This window comes from Nothobranchius furzeri, chromosome 13 (assembly GCF_043380555.1).
Source record: "Nothobranchius furzeri strain GRZ-AD chromosome 13, NfurGRZ-RIMD1, whole genome shotgun sequence".
NCBI classification, from domain to species: domain Eukaryota; kingdom Metazoa; phylum Chordata; class Actinopteri; order Cyprinodontiformes; family Nothobranchiidae; genus Nothobranchius; species Nothobranchius furzeri.
The window spans coordinates 54,962,483-54,987,482 of NC_091753.1; the positions used below are offsets into that span (position 1 = coordinate 54,962,483).

Consider the following 25,000-nt stretch of genomic DNA (forward strand, 5'->3'; position numbering starts at 1 on the left):
AGGAGCGTTTCGGCTCCAAAGCTCCTCCTCCTGCTCTGAGGAAGAGGGGGCGGGGCTCTGTGCACCTAAACAGACGGTGGGGGTTTACATTGTGTTCACTCTGTCGGTGGTTCACGCAGCGCAGCCAGGAGCAGCTCCACCGGCCACCACATCCCCGCGGAGGGAGGAGGATCGTTCCCGCAGCTGTCTGTCGGCACCGAGCTGCAGGAGGAAGGAGCAGCGGAGGAGTCGCCTCCTTCAGCGAGCCCCGATCGGTGTGTGAGAAGAGGAGGAGGAGGAGGACGTGATATGAGCTCCTCATCGGCTTAAACGGCAGCGCAGTCACCCAGGAGGAGGAACCGAGGGGACGTGTGAACCTGTAACCTGCAGCCGAGTCCAGGCCCGACGGGAGCCGCAGACATGCCCGGCTTCGACTACAAGTTCCTGGAGAAGCCCAAGAGACGCTTCCAGTGTCCGCTCTGCAGCAAGGCCATGCGGGAGCCGGTCCAGGTGTCCACCTGTGGACACCGCTTCTGTGACACCTGCCTGCAAGAATTCCTTAGGTGCGTTGTGTGTGTGCGCGCGCGCGCGTGTGCGTGAATGTGATTCCGTGCGCGTGCCTGGTGATACCAGACACGGCAGCTCTTAGTTTCGGTTGAGCCGGGTAGATGAAGCATGCGAAGGTGGGACCTGGTCACCTTTTGGCTGCAGGCCTGGACAGCTCTGGGTTCTGCGTTTCCATCACTACTAGATTAGCTCTCCTGCGTGCGCGCTCACGTGCAACAGAAGCATTATTAAATGCATGAAGATGGCCAGCGCGCACGTGCCTTTTTTTTTTAGACAGTCTGCTGAGATGATCTGCAGGTGACTCTGAGTTCACCTCTCTGGTGTTGTGGGGGGTCGTGTCCTGCAGAGGGCTCCTGGCTCCTCCTGACGGGTCAGCCGTCTGACCCGAGTCCTGATCAGACACCCAGAGTCTGCGTCTGTGGCTCGTGGTGCCATAATTATTAATCTAAAGCTGATCTGTAAGATCTGTCTCACACCTTGTTAGGTGGTGCCTCCAGAGGAAGGAGCTCCTGATTTGTGTTTGTCTGGATGCAGACAGGATCCCACAGCTGTTATCTCGGCTGTGTGCTAAAAATCACATTTCAGAAAGATGGAAGACAAACTACTTTAAAATTAATGTGTTCTTGATGGATGGGAGGAACTACAGACATTTCCAGGCTTTGCATTGAAATTTTTAGAAACGCCTTTCCTCTGAGGAGCGTGTTTACCTGCTGTTAGTCCCGATTTCTGCAGACAAAAGCGTGTCTATCAGTAATTAGTGACTATCTCTGGGTTTGATTCCGACTCCTCTGAGCTGAAACAATAACCCAGTATTCAGTAGGCTGATTGCCAGAATAAAATCCTGTAAGTGATGCAGAAGATGTCAGCTTTTTGATTCCTCCTGCTTCCCAGAAATGAAGGCTTGTTGTTGTTCTGTGTCCACAAGAGGAAACAGATCTTATCTGAGTTTATGCCTAATAAGCGCTTATAAATGATAATAAATCCTTAAAGTTTATAATGATTTAATAGTTTGAATGGAGGTGAATTCTGTGTGTTTACGTTTGAGACAAGGTTGTTTTGTTGGCGATGCCAGCTGAGTCACCAAGATTATGTTAAATAACAAATTTCCCGGTTTCACAAGCCTTCCTCTGATACGATTTACTCGTACATTACGGAGGAAATGCTCCAAAATATCTCAAATTTCTTTTAGAAATGTATTTAATTTCTTCCAAAGAGGCAGGATTTCCTAATCCGTGCTCCTTCAGGCCCTTTTGATGAACTTCTTTTAGGAGTTTTTTTTTAGTCTCAATAATCCAGAAGTCACAGAAAAACTTGGCGATAAAGTTGGTGTTTGTGTGTCCTGGTGAGAGTTGTTCTGCCTGACTGATCAGTCGTTTAATCTGAAACTTGATGCAACGTGCAGACATCCTGAGGGGAAACCCGTAAAACTCCACCTGCTTCCAGGAGGGAGAGATCTGTTTCCCTCTCCGCGTCAGAGAAGCTGAGGTGGACGGCGGAGAGGAGGAGGAGTGATGCTGTGAATTCATTAGCTGGTCGTGAGCTCTGTGGTGTGCAGAGTTTTGAGTCATCAGGAAGCCTCCTCTGGATTGTTAAACAGCTGCCATGGAAAAAAGAGGAGAGCGAGGGAGAACTTCTGATCAACGAGCTCAGCCCGGCTCTCTGCCTCGCCTCCACCTCACTCCTACTCGCTGACCGAGTTTACGGTTTCATAACTTTGCAGAAGTTCTGAGTTGAGTAACTTTTGTGTTTCTGAGCGCCGCGCTGATCCCTCCACACAACACCGTCTAAAGTAATTTATTAACCCTCACTGATGACATTACCATCACCGAAATGGTTCGTTTGAATTCTCTCTGACCAGAATTTCTGTTTAGATCTTTAATTAACTTTAAATAGTTTAAATCTGATACAGTAGGGTGGCCGGGCTCGGCCTTATAGATAGGGTGAGGAGCTCGGACATTCGGGAGGGGCTCGGAGTAGAACCGCTGCTCCTCCAGATCGAAAGGAGTCAGTTGAGGTGGTTCGGGCATGTCCTGCCGGCAGGAGGCCCCCGGGTCGACCCGGGACACGTTGGAGAGGTTACATCTCCAATCTGCTCCGGGAACGCCTTGGGGTCCTGCCGGAGGAGCTGGTGGAGGTGGCCGGGGAGAGGACGGTGTGGAGCTCCCTAGTTGGGATGCTGCCCCCGCGACCCGGACCCGGATAAGCGGAGGAAGACGACGACGAGTTTAAATGTTGGTTGTTATGCTCAAATGTTTTTTTAAATCTGTGACTACAAACTAAAATCTTGGTCGAAAACCTAAAAGGACATTTTGAAGCATATTATGGGCAAAAGTTATAAATAATTGCTACCTTAACAACCTCCGTTTGAATAAATAAAGCTCTTGTCCATTAGGACTGATGAGCTAACGGCTAGTTTGAACACCACCAAACCTAAGGTGTTGCTGTCGTCTTCAAACATCTCGAGCTCTAGAATTTCTCTAGAGAGAAACAGATATTTATGAACACCGATGACGTGTTTACCATTAATTAGTTATGTAAAAACGACTAACATTCAGATGGCTTCGGCTGGTGTTTGCTGACGCTTTACAAACGACTTCCTGCTTCACGTCTGCGGGGTTTAAAGGACAAATAAACGTTTGTGTGAACCGCGGCGACAGTGTTGCCAGATGTACGATAATTATCGTACTTGTACCATAATTTTGGGCTCTGTACGATGTACGATCAATAGTTTCAAAAATCCTCAAATGTACGATAATTTCACATTGCACCTAGTAACATCGTCTTTTGCTGTGGCTTTCCCAAGTCCATTACATCATTTTAAACTGTTCTGAAGTCAGATTTCACCTCAGTGCTTACAGGTTTATGCTATTGTGTCTATTACAAAAACTGACTCTGGATCTGTACAATAAATAGCCCAATCACATCGATAGGGCCTACTCTCGCGAGAAACTGTAAGGTTATATAATGTGGCACGTTTATAGGCATTATATTACTGGTTTTAAAGATGTTTATTTAAACAGAGCAATATAAAACACCTTCTTTGTTATATTATATTGGAGTGAGAAGTCGTTTATAGAACGTTATTATCAAATTTATAATGTACGATAATTTGTACTGAAAAATGATAATTTAGGCCTCTCTGTACGATATTGTGGGATTTTGGATCTGGCAACACTGCGCGGCGACGATCTGGGCGGCTCTTCTGCCCTCCCGGGCGCTGACAGGAGCCGCCGCTCTAATTAACAAAGTGTGCCGGCCGAGGCCTTCGAGTCTTTTGTGAGCAGAGTGGAAGTTTATCCACGCTGACAGACGATAGTTGGCTAATGTCCTGCCCATTGTGCAACCGTGTGGATCCTCTTGCCCAGTAATACCCGGGGCTGCTGAGTCACACCCAGCCCCGGCTCGTCGGAACACTTTCACACGGACACTTCGGCACGTCGGCATCACATCCTACAAATCGCACCTAATCTTTCAGTTTAGTTCCAGGGATTCTCCCGGTGGTTCTTGCTTCCCTCATTTCCAGGAGTCTCAGCTAGCATGTGATGCTAATGGGCTGTGTTTCCGCCCGGAAAGGAATGTGCAGCAGCAGTCCTGCCGTCCGACCCCGCTCCGAGTGAGACTCGTGGAGTTAAAGCAGGCAGTCACACACGAGTCACATGCTTCAGCAGCTGCGAGCACGCGCATCAGGGCAGGCCTTTATTTTAGGACAATCAATACCTAATAGCACAGTTAGCTCCCCCGCCACGCAAGCCAGCCCTGTCAGCGCCGGCTCTCCGGGGACGCGGTGTGACAGCCGATGCAGTGCGGCTCCACGGTCCTGATGAGGGTGTAATTGCTTTACTCGGCTCAGGAGGTTCTTCCTACAGTTAGTGTAGCGGCTGACCCCCCCTCCGGAGTCACAAGGAGCTCCGAAGTGGGCTAATAACATCAGCATAGTTCATGCCTGGATTATTCGCTGTCTGAAAGCCACTGGGACGCTTTCCTTGAAATATAGGCAGCAGAGATTGCGCAAAGCTTTGAGAAGTTTCACCTCTGCCGAAAGGGTTAACTGAGTTGCACTACAGCTGAATGTTGTCTGATTCTGGCTCTTCAGGCAGCTGGGACTTTGTGTCTCAGTGTGTATCTGTGTCCAAAGACATAAACAGCCCACGAATGAGCGCGCTTTTAAAGCCCAGCCCCATAACGGGGACATTCACAGACCCTGCAGGTGTCCAGAGCCCGAGTGGGCATCCAGAGTCCAGATCCGGAGAGTTTGATGGCACCTCAGCACTCCTTCCTCCCCAGACACACAGAGGGGCCTTGTGTTCGGCTGAACGAGGGCGCTCAGGCCTCCCTTCTGCATTTAGGGCTCTGTGAAGGCCCCTTTAGAGGCTGGTGCTTCTTCCTCTGGCGAGGGAGGTGGAAACGGCCCAATAAATCGTAACGCATCAATGCAGAGAAAGAGCTGCTCGCCCTGATGGAGGAAGACACGCAGAGAAGAGAGGAGCTGCAGAACAGAGCAGCGTTTGTCTGAGAAAAGAACAATCAGCGCGGCCTGAATGTACCTGTAGAGTCAGAAACCCCAACGGCAGCGGCCCACGCGTCGCTCTCGTTCACCAACTCGCCAAATGTTCCTGAACTTTGAACGCCGTCACTTCTGTGAACTTTAGATGAAAGGAGAAACTCTGATGTTTACCATCTGATTTGTGGAAATGGGAGCAGAGCTGCAGCAGGAAGCTGGATTATTTGGGGCTTTACGGGCTGAACTGCAACAACAGACTTGTGTTATTTAAATTCTTTGTGCAGATTTTCACGTATGGGAGTGCTGAGAAGAAGACGAATGGCGGCCCTGAATTCCTGACTCGTGCAGTCATTTTATTTTGGGTTTAAAGGCAGGAACAGCTGGTTTATTATGAGAGAAAGTCTGGGTGTAAGATCCAAACAAACAACAGGAAACACCCTCAGATTGTGGGATTTTAAGTGGTTGTTTCTCCCACGAGTCCATGTTCAGCTTTAACCTGCAGCCTCTAATGTAAAACACTGTTTATGTATCTGTTACAGACGCCCCGATGCTGTTTACGGGTCCCTAATTTGTCCTAAATAAACTTCCCAGCATGTTCTCATTAACTAGCCGTAGTTCAGATTAGATGTTCAGACTTTGGGATTAGATGATTTCCTCCGAGGAGGCCGAGAGGCTTTAAAGATGCAGCTGTGATGACCACACTCTGACCGTTCCACACAGCTGCAGAAGGAAAACCCGCCACTACCAGGTTTACTTTGCGACAGCTGCGGGTGAAGTGTAACGAAACAAGTGCGAGCGTTTGTTCCAGACGACTCGACCTCCCTCGTCAGCCGTGAAAGGCTCCTGGTTTTAGTCACGTCCGTTTGTGGCTCGTTGTCGACGTTCTAATGAAGGTCATTTGTGGTTTAGAGGAGGAAGAAGGTGACTCATCTCTCTCACAGGGTATCCGCGGGTCCTTAAAAAGTCGTAAAAAGTCTTAAATTTGCTTTTCCAAATTTAAGGCCTTAAAAATCCTTAAAAATGACAAATAATCCTTAAATACAGGTTCCAAAGGTCTTAAATTACCAATGACCCAATAAACAAGATTCTTTTATTTCTAAAAAAAAATCGTGAATTTCTAGTTAGTGTTCAGCATTTTTTGTGTGCGATGTTGGCGTAAGCGGAACCGTACACGTTCAGTGAAAGGGGACTATTTTTAGATGAGCACATTAGCTGGTTAAGCTAGGGGGAGCTTGCGCCATGGGAAAGTGCAAGTTTAATGGTAACTGGATGGCTAATCCCACGTTCGCGACGTTCCAGGCAATAGTTGGAAATCATAGCTTAAATTTAATTTTAAAAAACAGCTTAAATTTGGTCAAAGTGGCCTTAAAAAGGTCTTAAAAAGTCTTAAATTTGGCTCCCTTAAACCTGCAGATACCCTGCTCTCACCTGAGCAGCTTTTGTCTGCTTCTCAGGTGAAATGCGAGGCGTGTTGGTGCATAAAACAAATCGTCTGTCATTACTCCGCTTTGAAACATCTGGTGGTCATTTCTGCTTATTGTTACTGATTCTGTTGCTTTTCTGAAGTGATGACACCTAAACGGAGGACAACGGTGTTCATTTAAAGGACATTGCTTTATTTAACCAGGGAGATCCGGTTCAAATTAAGGAAGACCTGTATTTTTATTTTTTTGTAAATAAATTTTATTAATATTTACGTAAGCCTACCCATCCATCCGTTATCTGTACCCACTTGTCCACGCAGGGTAGCGGGGGGCTGGTGCCTATCTCCAGCAGTCACCAGGCAAACAGGCGAGGAACACCCTGGACCGATTTCCAGTCCATGTCAGGGCAACACACACACACACACACACACACACACACACACACACACACACACACACACACACACACACACACACACACACACACACACACACACACACCCCTAAAGATAATGTTGACACACCAATTAACCTGACAGCCATGTTTTGGACTGGCAGGAAGTCAGAGTGCCCGGAGAGAGCCCACGCATGCACAGGGAGAACATGCAAATGCCACGCAGAAAGACTTCCCTTTTTTTGGAAGAATGAGTGTTTTATCTTCTGATTTTGAATCATTCTTTTGTGTGAAGTTTCCTGAACAGCCTCCGTTTGGAGAAACAGGGTTTACATCTCACAGGATTGATAAGCTAATGGCTAGAGTGATGCCAAAACCAAAGTAGATTATTGTGGGTTTTTTAAAACAGCTTCCTAGAATTGAAGAAAAAAACCCTTAAAGAGCAAGTCACCCCCTACCAGATTCTTACTCCACTCCCACTTCCTGTTTGAAAAATGCAACAAATGCTGTTGCCTAGCAGACCGACAGGGAGGAGCCGCTAACAAATACACACACACACAGGCTCACAACGACATTGTGACATCATATGGTACCAGCTAACGTTCTGGTTTCTCTTAGCCAATAGCGATGGCAGATTTAAATTCTGCTGTGCAGAGTTTTTACCTGACAACGGCACAACACTGACAGTTTTAGGCAGAACATTAAAATTTTAACTAAGATGCACTAAAGTGCCGAATTATTGACTACACGTGTCTGCAGCACGATCAGACACTCATTTATACAGTTTATCAGGAAATAAAGTTGATTTGGGGGTGACTTGCACTTTAAAGAGCAAGTCACCCCCAATCACCATTTTTTTGCTGATAAACTATATAAATGAGTGTCCAATTGTGCTGCAGACACGTGTAGTCAATAATTCGGCACTTTAGTGCATCTTAGTTAAAATTTTAATGTTCTGCCTAAAACTGTCAGCGATGCACCGTCATCAGGCAAAAACTCTGCACTGCATTTGAATTTAAATCTGCCGTCGCTATTGGCTAAGAGGTACACTATGATGTTAGATGGTACAGTATGATGTCACAATGTCGTGAGTGTGCGTATTTGTTAGAGGCTCCACCCTCCCGGTCTGCTAGGCAACAGCATTTGTTGCATTTTTCAAACAGGAAGTGGGAGTGGAGTAAGAATCTGGCAGGGGGTGACTTGCTCTTTAAAGTTCTCCTGAACGTAACAGCACCTGACAGGATGCTGTGGGTATTTATCAGCAGCTCTGGAGCAATCGAGGGCTGGAGTCAGAAAAACGGTGCTTTCTCTCTGAAGCTTTGTCCCTTCAACCAGTTTGTCAGGAGAAAGGAAACCAATCATTTGTTAGTAAAACGAGGACCTGGAATGGACACTAATGGGTCCGTTGAAAATGATTTTCATGCTGCTGATGGCTGCGTGACAGCAGGAAGATATCTTGCATCATCTTCAGCTTTAGTGGAACTCTTCCACCACATGTGGAATAAATATAAGACGTATTACAGATTAGTGTTGGATAAGCTGCTGACGGGACCGCGCGCTGTGTAAAGAGTCTGTGTAATCACACGTGAACATGTGTGGACTTGCTCTTTTCTATACAGACTCTTTAGACTGAGTCCTGCAGCCTTCCTGGAGCCAAACAAAGGCTGCAGCATTCCAGCTAAGCAGCGAAGCACCTTCCCGTCTGCTCAGCGGGCATGCCGGCACCGAGCCACCCGGCCCGGGCCCGGCCCTGCTGCTGGACCACAGCCAGTTGGCCCACATCTGAGCAGCGTGGCTAGTGCTCACACATGCTCGGGTATGCCTGATATGCAAAGCTGCTCCGACTGAAGGTGTGAGTGGAGGCCGGCTGCTCGTCCACATCTGCTCCCTTTGGATGTTTTTTTTTTGTTTTAGTGCACGGGTCACCGAGCAGAGAGAGAGACGCGCACGTGTTCAAGCTCCCACTCTAATCATTGCTGCTGTCTGGGTTAGAGTGCACAGTGCAGTCGGACCCTGAGGTGCACGTTTAGAGCCGATTCAGTGATGCGTTTTACAAATCTTGCTTTTACGGTCAACACTTTGTTCCTGTTTCCTTTCTGTGGAACGGTTTAACGGTGCAGCAGTCATGTTTCGTTTGAATCTGACTCGGGGTGGAGGGGATGTCATGTCACTCATGTGGGGAAGGGAAGCATGTTCTCGAGTCACACGGCCGCGGCGTCTATCGAACGCTGACTGAGCTGCCATCGCAGCGGTCGTTTAACGGTCTGTGTTTGGATCAGGAAGCTGTCATGGGGGGGCGGTCCTGAGGTGACAGGAAGGCACGGGAGGAATCTGTGTGCTCGGTCTGACACCAGGGCAGCTGGGGCGGAGAGATGTGGGGGGAGCACCTGTCCTCAGTGAAAGCCCCCTCTGTGGAGGCCGAACAGGTGCCGGCAGAGCAGTTGAGCCGTCCACTCGGAGCAAACACGTCCTTTCTTCCAGAGGGGCCTCCTTCAATGCTCAGGTCAGCACCCATTTGCCTTCCTGCCCTCCTTTTGATGAGGGCTTCCTTCCTCCTCTCCTCAGCTGGTGGATCGACTCTGAGGGTCCTTTTTAACCAAACCGCTCAGTGCCTCCCTTTCTGCTCCCCGGGATCCTGCTGCATCCGTCCTGCAGATGGGACTCCTCCAGGAGAAAGAAAACATTTTGCTTGGATCGTCAACAGATCCGAGACAGGACTCTTGAGCGAGGAAGTAAATTCATAACAGTCATATCTGTTGCACAACACCTCCAGGAACGCCGCTGCCTCAGGTTCGAGCTCACAGTAGAAAATCAACCAAAGCAGCGAAGCTCAACTCATCTGGATGAGTATTTCGTCTTAACTAAGCTGATTTATCCTCGTAAAAGATGGCTGACATCCCTATTTGTCGCCGATTTCGTCCACCCCTCCTTTATTTAACAATTGACAGATCTTGTCATTTATCTCATTGTTGCTCCTAGCAACAAGGGAAGGTTGCAGAGCTCACGCTGAGCGAACAAAGCAGCCGAGGCGTTTTGAAACAAAGGAGGTGATTTGACGTCAGCTGCTGGAATCGATGAACAAAGAAACTGCATCCACAAGGCAGCGGAGTGGACAGCTACAGGAGGAGCAGATAGTCGGGGGGGGGGGGCTCCGGATCAGGAACGGCACGTCTGAGGTGCGACTGCACCAGCTGAGAGAGCAAGGTTTGTTTATATTCTGTGAATTAGCCCAGGGATCTGTTTGTGCTTACTGTCTCACACACACACACACACACACACACACACACACACACACACACACACACACACACACACACACACACACACACACACACACACACACACACACACACGAGGAAAAGCTTCCCCCCAGTTACCATGGGCACTCACAGGACCAGCGGTGATGCACGCGCTCAGACCCGAGACAGGAGGAAGTCCACCTCCTCTTAAGTGAGGATGTAGAGCTGAAAGGAAAGTTTGTCAGTCTGAGAGGAACTCGCGTGACTCGTCACGCGTCAGACTCGCGGCTGCACTCTGCTGCCGTAAAACGCTGAATCACAGCGCGGCGGGTCACACACACTGGTGAGGGCACATCAACACGAGTGCCACTAAGAATCCTGCAGGACTGGACTTCCAGTAAACATTCATACTTCTCCCAGAGGTGTTCTTCTGGGAAACAACCACAGTAACTCACCCACACTTAGGAGTTGATAACTATGTTATCTATGTAATCTCTTTATGACACACACACACACACACACACATGCACACCTTTCCAGTAAACCTGCTGTGTGTGTGTGTGAGATTGCAGGTAAATCATTCTCAGTGTTTTCCCCAGGGTTCACAGCAGATCTGGGTTCATCTGATGGGCTGTGGCGCCGAGACAAAACTAAACGAGCAAAGATCGTCCCTCTAAAGCCATGACATCACACGTCTAACTGCTGCCAAGTGGCGTTTGATTAACGTACCTCTGTCAGCCTCGTTTGTTGTCATCAATCGTTTAAGAACGTAAAAGTTATTCTTTACTCTGCTTTATTGTAGACTTCATTAAAGAGCAAGTCACCCCCTACCAGATTCTTACTCCACTCCCACTTCCTGTTTGAAGAATGCAACAAACGTTGTTGCCTAGCAGACCGAGAGGGCGGAGCTGCTAACAAATACACACACACACACACAAAAATTAAAATCAAATCAAATCAAATCAACTTTATTTATAGAGCGCTTTCACATGGCCAGAATGGACAAACAAAGCGCTGTACATCAACTGTAACTAAAATGCACTAAAGTGCAAAACTATTGATTACAGGTGTCTGCAGCACAATTAGACACGCATTTATATAGTTTATCAGATAAAAAAAGTTGATTTGGGGTGACTTGCTCTTTAAAACTCACTGCAGTTCCGACCAATGATGGTCGTCGTGGTGACGTTTAAAGCCAACCAGGCCTTCAAAATTCTAATGCTTTATTAGAAGATAATAAAAGCTTATGTCTGGATTTACTGGGCTTTAACCTGCTGAGTCCCACAACCATCTGTTAAATAGTCTGTCCATAAAGCATAGAGAGATTTGTGTCACATGGGAAGATTTACGTTGGACAGGACTTTAGCCAAATTGGAAGCTAACAGATTTATTCAGTGAAGGTGTGAATAGCTTGGTGTTAAAGCTTTTGTAAGGATTAAATAAACAATGTATTAGGCAATTATTAGTGGCATTAGAGATGGTAGCGTATCTACCCTGGGACTGGGAGATCGGGGTTCAAATCCCAGTCGGGTCATACCAAAGACTTTAAAGAGCAAGTCACCCCCTACCAGATTTTTACTCAACTCCCACTTCCTGTTTGAAAAATGCAACAAATGCTGTTGCCTGGCAGACCGAGAGGGCGGAGCCGCTAACAAATACACACACACACAGGCTCACAACTACATTGTGACATCATATGGTACCAGCTAACGTTCTAGGGTGCCTCTTAGCCAATAGCGATGGCAGATTTAAATTCAAATGCAGTGCAGAGTTTTTACCTGACAACGGCACAACACTGACAGTTTTAGGCAGAAAATTTAAATTGTAACTAAAATGCACTAAAGTGCAACACTATTGACTACTCGTGTCTGCAGCACGATTAGACACGCATTTATATAGTTTATCAGGAAAAATAAATATGATTGGGGGGCGACTTGCTCTTTAAAAATGGGACCCAGTGTCTCCGTGGTTGACACTCAGCTTTAAGGGGTTCGACTGGGGGGGTTAACCCCCCACATAGTTCCCGAGTGCAGCTGCAGCATCTATCTATCTATCTATCTATCTATCTATCTATCTATCTCTCTCTCTCTCTCTCTCTCTCTCTCTCTCTCTCTCTCTCTCTCTCTCTCTCTCTCTCTCTCTCTCTCTCTCTCTCTGTCTGTCTGTCTGTCTGTCTGTCTGTCTGTCTGTCTGTCTGTCTGTCTGTCTGTCTGTCTGTCTGTCTGTCTGTCTGTCTGTCTGTCTGTCTGTCTGTCAGCAGTAAAGAGTTACAGCTATGTGTCACAAATGTCACACAGGAACTTTTAATTTTAATTAATGTTAATGTTTTAATTCCAGGGGGGGGGGGGGGGCAATATCATGTCATTCATAATACTACCAGTTACTATTTCCTGCCAAGAAAAAAAATCTATCATGTTAAGCTAACTTCATTGCATCCACTAAACAGAGGATTATGTTCATGTGTTCATTAGCATGAAGTTATGAAAGCAAACGAGGCTGGAATCAGTTTTACCTGTAATCTGTTTTTCTAAGCCCTTTTTACAAGACAATGCCGTCAGTTTGTCGCTACGCCGTGGCGGCATCAGGGACCCTAAAGGTCGTTTATAAGATCAGACCGTGGCAGTGATGAGGCGCAATCGTGGAAATTTTATAAAAGATCAGGTGATGGCGGCATAAAGGAGGTATGGGGGCGGTCTCTGCGCTGCCGCAGACTTCCGTTTATCTTGGACATAACTTGCTTTTTATTGCGATTGAAGCCGTGATCGTTAAGTTTTTTTTTAACAAGCAGCTCCTAAAGGTGTCCGTCCCCATCAGTCCCTGTGCAGTCTCTGGTGATCTGAGCTTCAGCTCTAACAGAGAGGCTCGTGGAGCGCTGCGGCGCTCCAGTTTGCCATCTCAGCTGATTTTGTTCCAAAAGCAAACCTTATTCCATTTTTGGTTCTTTTTTAAACACAGATAAGGGGTTTCTTTTCCTTGCTGATGGTATCGTTTCAGCAAGGTAAAGAAAAACCATATCTGTGTTTAAAAAAAGAACCAAAAATGGAATTTGAAGACAAACACAACAAGAACGTACAAAAGAAGCAAACCTTGCCTGTGTTTACTTTCATTTTCAATAAATTTGCCAGCTGGAGCTCAGCAATAACTCCCCACGTCATCATGACATCTGCCTCTGTTACGCCAGGGCGCATACGACAGACCATTACCGCAATATTACTACCAAGCGAGGCGGAACGAATGCCGCAAAATTCGCGCAACGCCATGCCGGTGTCGGTACAAGAACTGCTCGGGTGCAAGATCGGCTCGGGGTCCTTCGACTGCCGATGACGTCAAAGTACGGCAAACCCACTCGGACAAAATACACTACACATCTATACTGTTGGAAAGAATTTAGCAGTATCGTTATTAAGATTATGTGTCTTACGAGGTAAGTTTGTGTTTATAATGGTATTTGTAAAATAAAACACTATATTTTATTCATAATGTTGAACTCCTCTTTGAGCACATCCCTTGAAGGATCATAGGTATTAGCAACACCTGTGAAATTGTATTTGCAGGAAAGAAGTGTGTCCCGTTTATTGAAGTATTTTGTGTTTAGTTTTTGACGTCTTGTCCATGCGTAGTTCAGTTACGCTCATAGCTGCTAGCCAAAACTCTGGAGTTAAACGTTTTCCTTGCTTTACTAAAATACCTGTCTGTACTTATTTGATTGATGGTAGTTTTACTTTCTATTAGACTCCAAATGTAATCATTTGGCACGTTTCTAATTCATAATTTGTAATAATGTAATCGGTGATATTAGCATTAGCATTCCTATGGGTTTTTCCATGTATATTAGCATTGCGCTAACCACTCGCTGCCAAATTGCAGCCTTTGCGATTAGAAAATCTCCTTTTGTCACATCGCAATTTAATTGCACATGCAGTTAATCGTTCAGCCCTAATATACATGCAGCTCTATGCTAAAAGTGTATTTTCAATGAGGTAATGATGGATTTCTTTGTAAAAGTTGTCCAGCTTTCCAACAGAAAGATTTGCCTGGACCAACGTAACGTGATTACGTAATTCCGTAAGGTTCATGTTGAGCCAATCAACTACTTTGACGTCATCGGCAGTCGACGGACCCCGAGCCGATCCTGCACCGACACCGGTGTCGGTGCAGGATCGGCTCGGGGTCCGTCGACTGCCGATGACGTTGCATTACTGCAACTCTACTCGGTTTTCACACACACGTTTTGGAAAGACATCAGCAGTTTTGTTAATAAATTCTTGTTTGTTAACACCTAAATGTTTTCTTTATAATTTTAATTTGTTAATAAAACACCATATTATCTTTGTTTTGTAAAGAATGTGAAACTGCATAAAACCAACATCGGACTGACTAAAAATAGAACAGTTCTTATATGTGAAGCCATATCTATTTGTATTAATGTGGAGCTCGTCTGTATATTTCCTTAGTTGTTATCTAAATACATTATCTGACTCAAAATGGTGTCTTTCAATGAAGTTCTTATATTTTATTTTGCCCCATTTCATCAACATCAAGAGCTTTTGAGGGTCACCGTTTATCATTTGCTTATATTTTACATTTCCTTTAGAAATTCAAACATATTTTCTCCAAAAAGTGTTGATTTTTGGACTACAGGACTACAACCGCTAAGACTACGACCGCAAATTTGTTCTGACCAATCAAAATCATAACGTGATAGCGTAACTTCCGTAAGCTTCATGTTCAACCAATCAACTACTTTGACGTCATCGGCAGTCGAAGGACCCCAAGCAGATCCTGCACCGGCACCGGCATGGCGCGTTTATAGACATACCATTGTGGTAATATTACGCCGATTTGCCGGCATGGTGTGTCTTGTACAAAGGGCTTAAGTGTGTGTGCTGCTGTAATGAGTGGATGTCTCCATTGTGGGACACGCGTGATGAGAGTTGGCAGCCCTGCTTAACACACAGATTTAAATGTTTTGCAATTAGTTTACTAACATATAATGAACTTACCAATATGAGCTGCAATTATTTTGAATGTCAAAAACGACGCTAAGCTAATTGCTAACTGCTCCCTCCAGAAATGTCAGCATGGTTTTAAATAAAGTTTAGCCTGAATTTCTATTGAAGTTTTTTTTTTTTTTTTTTTTTTTGGAGAGAGAAGCTTCTAGCTTAGTTCAGTCCAGAAATGGGAATAGATGTCAAAATGCAACATCCTGTAATCCAAAACTAACAGCTCATATGTCCTGTGTTTATGCTAAGCTAAATGCTAATTCCGGTTTCATAAACCTTTGAACCTCCTATAACCATGTTTCCCAGCACAGTGATGGTAAATGGCTTGTATTTGATATAGCGCCTTCTAGAGTCCTGGAATCCCCCAAGGCGCCTTACAACACAATCAGTCATTCACCCATTCACACACACATTCACACACTGGTGGGGATGAGCTACGATGTAGCTACAGCTGCCCTGGGGCGCACTGACAGAGGCGAGGCTGCCGAGCACTGGCGCCACCGGTCCCTCCAACCACCACCAGCAGGCAACGTGGGTTAAGTGTCTTGCCCAAGGACACAACGACAGCGACAGACTGAGTGGGGCTCGAACCTGCAACCTTCCGATTACGGGGCGAGCACTTAACTCCTGTGCCACTGTCGCCCACGCTGTAACATAAAGCGTGCAAGCTTATAGCGGTCAGCTATACACTCCTATGAAGACAGAAATCTGTTTATTAGCATGCATTTTATTTGGTAACACACCCAATTACTGCAGACGTCACCGTCGTGAATGCATGACAGTTCTCCTTTCTTATTTAGACAGACAACTTGAATTATTTTGAAGCTAAGCTTTTTCTTTCACACTCAATTTGCATTAATGCTGCGATTTCATGGCGTGCATCTTGACGATTGTGACTCTGATAGCTGATTCAAGGAAAAACGAGTATCTGGTGCCGCCCCTCCACGCCATATGCAAACAGTTGGCGGGCGCCTCGCTTTTCAATGAGCCGTGCGATGCTTTGGCAATCTCGGTTTCTCTAACGTAATGGCAGGCGTTCAGCAGATTAGTGTAGTACCTCGAATCCAGCCACCGCCGCGGGGCTGTAGGATGCTTCTTTCAAGCAGAAATCAGCCCTCTGATGCGAAGCTAAAATTAGACTCACCATCTGTGATTAAAAACAGACCAAAATTTACATGCACATGGAAACAACACTCTTCATAGCATGTAACTGCTTCTTCCATTTGTTCAGTCACATCGATAGAACAAGTATGGCTCTGAATCCTCACATTTGTGTGAAAGCGAGTACTACAATTGAGAGTGGGACATTTCACACCTGCTGCAACCTTGATGGCAGTTTTTAACACGTCTTCATGGACCAGTAGGTCCTTCTCACGTGTGTGACTCAGTAAAACTCAGGATTTCCATTGATTTCCAAATGCAGTCCTCCACAAACCGCGCTCCGGCCGGATCAGACATAAAGCATCTCTCTAGAAGTTCGCTTTTCCTTTCATGTCCCCGGCGTGGGCCCTCGTCTGTGTGGGCGCGCTTCTGTTCCGGTGGTCTATCGTTTTTGCTGCGTGGGTGTTGGTGACTGCACTCATGCATGCGTGAGTGCAGTCACCTACTTCAAAGGATGGGACGTCTCCTCTGCTTGGTTAAAGCAGAGCATCCTATTTGTTAAAAATCACAGTTTAGTGCTAAAACATTGTGTTTTCATGGATACTTGTCACAGATGTGGTTACTGTGCTTTTGTTCCAGGCTGCTATGAATAAAGTGGTTTAGTTGTTAATTGTTTCTGGTACTAGACGACCGCGGTTCTGGATGTTCGATACGTTTCCTTGTTCCCGCACACATGATTCAGTGATTGAGGCTTAGAAAGGTTCCTTGGATTTAAAATAGGGGTGACTGAAGAATTTTGTATGCGGCAAATGAGCTGATGAGGATCAGCACCTCCAAATCTGAGACCATGGTTCTCGACCAGAAAAGGGTGGCTTTCCAACTCCGGGTCGGGGGAGAGGTCCTACCTCAAGTGGAGGAGTTTAAGTATCTCGGGGTCTTGTTCACAAGTGAGGGTAGGAGGGATCGGGAGATCGACAGGCGGATAGGTTCGGCGTCTGCAGTGATGCGGACGCTGAGCCGATCTGTCGTGGTGAAGAGGGAGCTGAGCCAGAAAGCCAGGCTCTCGATTTACCGGTCGATCTACGTCCCAATCCTCACCTATGGTCATGAGCTTTGGGTAATGACCGAAAGAACGAGATCGCGGATACAAGCGGCCGAAATGAGTTTCCTCCGTAGGGTGGCCGGGCTCAGCCTTAGAGATAGGGTGAGGAGCTCGGACATTCGGGTGGGACTCGGAGTAGAACCGCTGCTCCTCCGGATCAAAAGGAGTCAGTTGAGGTGGTTTGGGCATCTGGTCAGGATGCCTCCTGGACGCCTCCCTGGGGAGGTGTTTCGGGCATGTCCTGCCGACAGGAGGCCCCCGGGTCGACCCAGGACACGTTGGAGAGGTTACATCTCCAATCTGGTCCGGGAACGCCTTGGGGTCCTGCCGGAGGAGCTGGTGGAGGTGGCCGGGGAGAGGACGGTCTGGAGCTCCCTAGTTGGGATGCTGCCCCCACGACCTGGACCCGGATAAGCGGAGGAAGACGACGGCAAATGAGCTGAATGATTTTAAAAATCACAAGGTGCATTTAAGCTGCAAATATATGATTCAAATGGATATTTTTTTAGTCTGCAGACATCTGATATAAGTAGGTTTGCAGTAATCTGTTGTGCACGCGTCCTGCACAGAAATCGTCAATAACCAACCGGGTTCTGCATTTGGCAGCTTCCTGAAACGTGGTCAGGGATGAGAACGTGGAAGCAGGAGTGGTTAAATTCATCCTGATCTCACTCAGATTTACCAAGACGGTGCAAACGCCCTGAGTTTGTTGCACCTGAAGGTGTGGATTAGTCTCCTGTAACAAACTCCCCCTGTGATATGGACTCCACGCCCCCCCATCACGCTGATGGAGGACGACAGTGCGAGGGGATTATAACTCGTCGTAAGCTCCGTCTACCCTCCACTCACACTTAAGAGTGGATTAAAGCAACTCACAGGCTTCCCTTCATCTTGCAGATGGCTGCTCTTCCTCGCTCTGACCCCTCGCATTCCCCCGTCCTTCCTTCCTCTCAGATCTTTAGACTCTTTTGCCCTGGAGCAGGTGGCTTTTCATCTACAGTTTGCATGTCATCTCTGCACACATTATGACTCATCTTTTATTTGCTCACAAATCCAAGCGGACTGAATTCACCTCTTAAAGAGGATATCTCAGTCCAGGAAATCTGGATCTGCGTTTGGAGAAAATAGAAGCCTGATGATGTAAAAAATGTGTTTATTCTAAGAGTGATGCTCAGGATTAAGGTCTTTAGATCCCCAAATGAAATCATGTCCTTTCCGCTCAGTGTTGCGTTAGTATTGCGTGGTAATTTAATCGAGCTCAGTCAAAATCGATCATAAACACCAATATAAGTCTCTGTCTGCAGCCACTTGCTGACATTTAATGAGAGATCTTTTGCAAACGTGGCGTTAACTTGCTGCTCAGAGTCGTGAATATCATTACATAAGCGATGACAGTCTAAGCAGTGGTAGCCCCAGGTTCTCTGGTCTACGGGTGCCTGTGAGGTCAGAGTGTCGTCTCCACGTTGGCGGGAAAATAAAAATAAAATGTTTTTTTTTTTTTTTGTGGAGGGCAGCTTCACCGTAGCTCGTAGTAAAAGTATCTTTTCATGGTTTTCATCTTGGTCCTCTCAGCGGGTGTTACATGAGGTGCAAGAGATGAAGCAGGGAAGGAGGCCAGACATCCACCCACACACACACACACACACACACTTGTAGTAGTGCCTTTCTTCCTCTTGCATCAGTCTTGTCCCCTTTTTTTGCCAAAGCAACACGACGAAAATAGCTGATTTTCCTCGATACGAAGCACAAAGCAGGAAAGTTCATCTACTACAAAAGTTTAAATAACTCTAATGTATGCAACGAGTGTTTCCGTGTCCCGCCGGTCTTTTTTGGAGCCGTCTGGCTGATGAGCGTGACCTGCAGACTGGCAGCTATTGTGTTCCCTATGAAACGGCTGTCGGAGGCTGTTTGTGGCCAGCAGAGGAAGGCAGACAGGACTTCTGCAGGTGCCAGAATCTGGACCGCTGCACACATTTAGGCCATTCTGTACTGATGGGTGACTTCTGATATTCACATAACTAAATACTGCAAAAGCACCTTTTAAAGAAACATCATTAAAAATGAAAAATACCACCAAACCCTTTATTGACTGCATTTGTGCACTTTCCTACCTTCATGTCACAGATGACCGCCGTACCAGAGTGGATATTCTGACAAACTACTTCTGCATTGTGGACAAAACACTGCCGTAAAAAAGAACATGGTAGTTGACTGTTTAGGGTGCTGAGGCAGGCACTTAAGCTTGGTTTATGCTTGACGCGTCTGCGAGGTTCGCACGGCTCCGCGCGGCAAAATTGCGTCATTTTGGCCCTGTCCACACGTAGCCGGGGATCTGCCAAAACGTAGATATTTTTCTACGTTTCGGCCTGTCATCCACACGAAAACGGATCTTTTTAAAAACTCCGGCCAAAGTGAAGATCTGCGTTTTCTCCGTTTTGGGTGTCTGCGTGTGGACAGACAAAGCCGGAGTTTTAAGGTCCGCAACGTCACTTTCCGCGACATCACGTGTGCGACCTGTGTTTACACTAGCCGACATCATTGGGCATCATGGAAGCCTTCAGAGCTGCGCTCTGTCACTACCCGATCCATCAATTGTCCAAGCGCTTTCTGCTTGTTTGTTTTTGCAAGCGGAATTACTGCTCCTTGCGGAAGACCACAGACGAAGGACGAGGTTAAGAACGGGGGAAGTACTGCCGCCTACAGGTCTGGCATGTCCTTAACAACGTATTTATCCGGGTACGTGTGGACAGAGTTTGTTTTTAAAACGCGGTGGTGTGGATGCAAGTTTTTGGAGAGGCGGATATTTGTTTTTAAAAAACCCCGGCTACGTGTGGACTAGGCCTTTAACAACCACACCCCTCCACCGCGCCTCCGCACGGCCCAACCTTTCCGCACCACACACCTAGGAAATTTTCTAACCACGCGGACGGTCGGACGCGGGAAAACATGGCGGACTGGCAAGAACTAGTATGGCAGAGGTTCGTAAATACAGACATGTGTATGATTCAGCTCTCAGAGATCACCGTGATCAACATGTTGTTAATAATTCTTGGAGAGAAATAGCTCGCACTGTCGGAAAAGACGAGGATGCTGTTAAAAATGCTGGAATGCCATTGTAACGGAATCAAAGTGATGTAACTAACCAAAGTTGTATTTTAATACAGTGTTAGTAGTTCACTTTTTATAATCAGAAGATGGGCTGTTTTTATCATCAGGGAGTTTAATTAAACACTCTGTATTGACTTTGAGACAATAAAAGAGAGAGAGATGGGATCGTTTGAGAATCTTTAATTTCTGAATTATAAATTCTAAACAATCTACCAGGACTACTCTGTGATGGATGAGAATGGATTCGGATGTTGTGTTGGTGCGTGTGTGTGAGTGCGTGTGTCTGGTTCAGATTCTCTAGGATGACGTAATCGAATCTGGTCGTCTTTGTTATGACTAGGTATCACGAGGCTTATAAAGTGATGACATGAGCCGCTATTTTGCCGTGTACGTACCCAGTGGGGTCTCCCAAGTAGATCAGGAATTGCCAGGTCTGGAAACCTCGGATGTACGGTGGAACTGTCGGTGCAGCGATCACAACGTTTCAAAGCCCGTCTGGAGGGTTAACCCCGGTACCGTTCAGCGGCGTCAGCAGGTGCTCTTATTTTGAAAGGACGTCGTCTGGTTGTTAAACGACGAAAATCTCCCGTTTCACAGTTCTTAGTTTAAAGAAAACACATCCGGCCAGGCTGCGCTTGTCTTTAGGATGATGGTGAACAGAACTGAAGTCAAGATGGAACTGACTTAAAATGGCGTTGCCTTGTTTTATATCTCTGAATTGTTGATAAGTTTCAGTAAAGTAGATTGGACACTTGAAGTCAACACCAGATTCTCCTGCGGCAGCCGAAAGCTCTGATTGGTTGGAACAATGTGTCATGCATTTCTATGGAGATGAGGATCAGTATGTCTGCACCGTAGTCCTGGTTTCATTAAACATAATTCATGACATATTTATTTCACAGATCATTCACTTGATTATTGTTGATCAACATCTGTTTTGCTTAATAATTTTAATCACAAATAAAGTACTTTGATTAGGTAAAGCTTCTTCTTCTCCTTCGGACTCTTCTCCTGGAATGTAAACAGTCTGAGGAACAACCCGACCTTGGTTTTTCTACACGGTGTTATTGTGCCCAGGGGCCAGCTGTATGGAGTTGAAAACCATGAACTTCATAACCTTACACCATGTTGTAAACAACAGTAATTTTTACTTCTACTATGGTGTCGTGTTGGATGCATGTCGTAGAGCTCCATGCTGCCCCCTACAGTTTGGGAGAATATTGGCTCACCGCAGAGACGAGCCACACAAACCATAAACGCTGCAAGTTGTGAAGCGCGTTCCATCCGCGAGCCGCATCACCAAGCGGAAAGTAAATGCGTCAAGCATAAACCAAGCACAGCATACACATTTTCGCGTGGATCACACAGATTTCCAATACTTTTCATAAAATCTGCTTTAACGGTTGGGTCACATGGGGTTTGTTTACCTAAATTTCAAATGTTATGCAAAATGTCTTTTTGCAATTTGGTGAAAAAATGACTTGATAGCCTTTTGGCTTCACAATTTGGTTACTAACCACCAAACCTTCTGTCTCGCAGATACTTAAGTGAAAAGGCTTTTAGTTGCAAAGGGCAATGGACATCAAAAAGAAAAAAAAAATTTGTTTCAAGACACTTAACCCCCTCGTGAATGATATTCCCAGTTTATCATCCGGTGGTTTACCTCCTGTTGGATTTTTCATCGCAGACGCTGACTATTATCTCCAGGTGTAGACAGATTATCGCGTTGGCATCAGATCCCACACAGGAAGCAGGCACTCTGTGCTGACGTGGAACATAGAAAACACACGAGGAAGCCCTTTCATCCACCTGCATGCAGGTGTGCCGATGAACAAAAAGCTGAATGTTCTGTGGGGGCGTGGCCTATCTCTGGTTCCACAGGTAGAAGCGCCTCCCAGCCTCGTTGCAGTCACAAAGAGGGGTTGAATGGCTCCTGCTGCCACCGACAGGAAGCTGCTTTCAGCTGGGTCCATTAGTACAATAGTGGGCGGAAATAAGTAGGTCAGACTTTGGATTAAAGATTTCACACCTCTGGGTCATCCGTGCAGATTTCTGCATGAAGTTATTTTGTCCGTTGGTAGCTGATCTTCTCTCAATGGAAGCAATTAAGACAATTTAAGAATTAAGTTTGGTTCGTGTTGAGGGTTAGAAATTGTATCTGAGATGAAACTGAGTTCAGCTTCAGGCAGGCGGAATTTAACCCTCTCAGGCTTAAAATAAGTTTTGTTAAAAAAGGACGAACAACTAAGTCCTTCGGGGGTACTTCCGAGTTAAAAAATGCTCATGAAATACGTGTGTGGAGTAACCAGGTAGGCAGGTTTTAACGTTGCAAATCTGCAGCGCCTGCCTCCAGAGGGTTAAGGGTTTATTAGTAAATATGAAGCTAATCCTAAGGTCCAGTGGGCGTTCTGAGTCGATGACAGCAGTCTGTTAAGTCAGTCTGAAGCTCGTTTGGTTTCGTTTGCTCAGCGAGTTCCAGCAGTCCCCCGCCCCCCCTCCGCCACATGGGCAAACATGGAGGTTTGTTCAGGAGTGTCTCTGTTAGTCGATAGTCTCAGGGTTTGTCTGGGGTCCGGGGTTGTGGTGGGACTGATGGTAGGGCTCGCCATCATGTCCTCTACGTGTGGCCTTGCTCTGCCTCAGTGGGATTAAACCTGAGGGATTATACTCCTCGCAGTCTGCCGGTCAGGAGAGGCTGTCCTTGTATCAGCTGGGTGAATGGATGGCTAATATTCACCTGAAATGAGGTCGTAGTGAACTGATGCCGGTTCCTGCATTAGAGCAGCTGAACGGGCAGAGGGAGGTGATTAAACGTTAACGAGGTGATTGTATATGATGTCCAGTAAGCTGCTCCGCTGTGGAATCCTAAAACCACCATGAAACACTGATGAATTCCTCCCTGGATGCTTATGAGCAAGCGAGGAACTGGGAGCTCTTACACAGAAACGTCTGACAGGAACTTGGTTTAAAGTGTCGCTTTTATTCTACGAGGAGTAGATTCTACACCTGCACCTGTGGGTCTGTAGGACTCCTGCACCTGTGGGTCTGTAGGGCTCCTGCACCTGTGGGTCTGTAGGACTCCTGCACCTGTGGGTCTGTAGGGCTCCTGCACCTGTGGGTCTGTAGGGCTCCTGCACCTGTGGGTCTGTAGGGCTCCTGCACCCGTGGGTCTGTAGGACTCCTGCACCCGTGGGTGTGTAGGACTCCTGCACCTGTGGGTCTGTAGGGCTCCTGCACCCGTGGGTCTGTAGGACTCCTGCACCCGTGGGTGTGTAGGACTCCTGCACCCGTGGGTCTGTAGGGCTCCTGCACCCGTGGGTCTGTAGGACTCCTGCACCCGTGGGTCTGTAGGACTCCTGCACCTGTGGGTCTGTAGGACTCCTGCACCTGTGGTTCTCTAGGGCTCCTGCACGTGTGGGTCTTTAGGGCTCCTGCACCTGTGGGTCTGTAGGACTCCTGCACCCGTGGGTCTGTAGGGCTCCTGCACTTGTGGGTCTGTAGGGCTCCTGCACCTGTGGGTCTGTAGGGCTCCTGCACCTGTGGATCTGTAGGACTCCTGCACCTGTGGGTCTGTAGGGCTCCTACACCTGTGGGTCTGTAGGGCTCCTTCACCTGTGGGTCTGTAGGGCTCCTGCACCTGTGCGTCTGTAGGGCTCCTGCACCTGTGGGTCTGTAGGACTCCTGCACCTGTGGGTCTGTAGGGCTCCTGCACCTGTGCGTCTGTAGGGCTCCTGCACCTGTGGGTCTGTAGGACTCCTGCAGTTGTGGGTCTGTAGGACTCCTGCAGTTGTGGGTCTGTAGGACTCCTGCAGTTGTGGGTCTGTAGGACTCCTGCACCAGTGGGTCTATAGAACATGCATGCCTCATTTTCTAGCTTTTCTTAAAAATGCATTGATCCATTTTTTTTGTTGATTTTGGGGGGGGGGGGGGGGGTTGTTCCCATTAGAGAAATAATTCAGAAGAGATTATCTGAACTGAAGCAAAGTTCCACGTGAGCTGATCACCCCGAGGTTTGGAGTGTTTTTTCTTTTCTGGGCGCGTGGATGTGTGCAGGAGCTTCTCTGCAACTGGAGAAGAAACGATGCTGACAGTTGGTGACGAGGCTCTTTTCGGCTCTCTGCCTCTCCATGTCTCAGGCGGGGGGCCCGATCTGGATGGGGGGCCCCGAGGCCTGAGCAGAGGCCCTGTCGCTTTCCATCTCCTCTCCTTCTGCAGTCACGTGTCAGCCGGCGCTCTCCGTGATGATGATGAGTACTGTAAACGTTTGAACACGGGATGCTGACTGGACTCTGAATCGATTGACCCTCTTTTACGGCCCGTTGTGGTTTGTTAATTAGTCTGCGGCTCCCTGCTGACACAGTAACCCTAATGGAGAAGAATTACTGCTGTCCCATCAAGCATTAACCTCCCTCCTCCACCCCTCTTTTCATCAGGCCTCCCTCTCTCTCTCAGGCCTGACCTCTGCTCCCATCCCCCCCTCGTCAGCCCTCTCGTTTCACAGCTGGGTAGACGGAGTGAAGTACACATGCTCTCCCATTCGGTCACATGCTCCTGTCCCTCTGGGAGCTGCATTAAAGCACTA

At 47.1% G+C, this 25,000-nt stretch overlaps 1 protein-coding gene across 1 annotated transcript in view; it reads left to right on the top strand.

Moving 5' to 3' along the window:
• The first annotated feature begins 57 nt into the window (after window positions 1-57).
• The window catches only part of traf4a (tnf receptor-associated factor 4a), a 37,972-nt gene continuing 13,029 nt past the window's right edge, over window positions 58-25,000 (top strand). Inside the window, exon 1 of the mRNA XM_015950960.3 lies at window positions 58-542. Coding sequence (XP_015806446.1) covers window positions 400-542 — 143 coding nt within the window. The 5' untranslated portion in view covers window positions 58-399. The remainder of the gene's footprint in view (window positions 543-25,000) is intronic.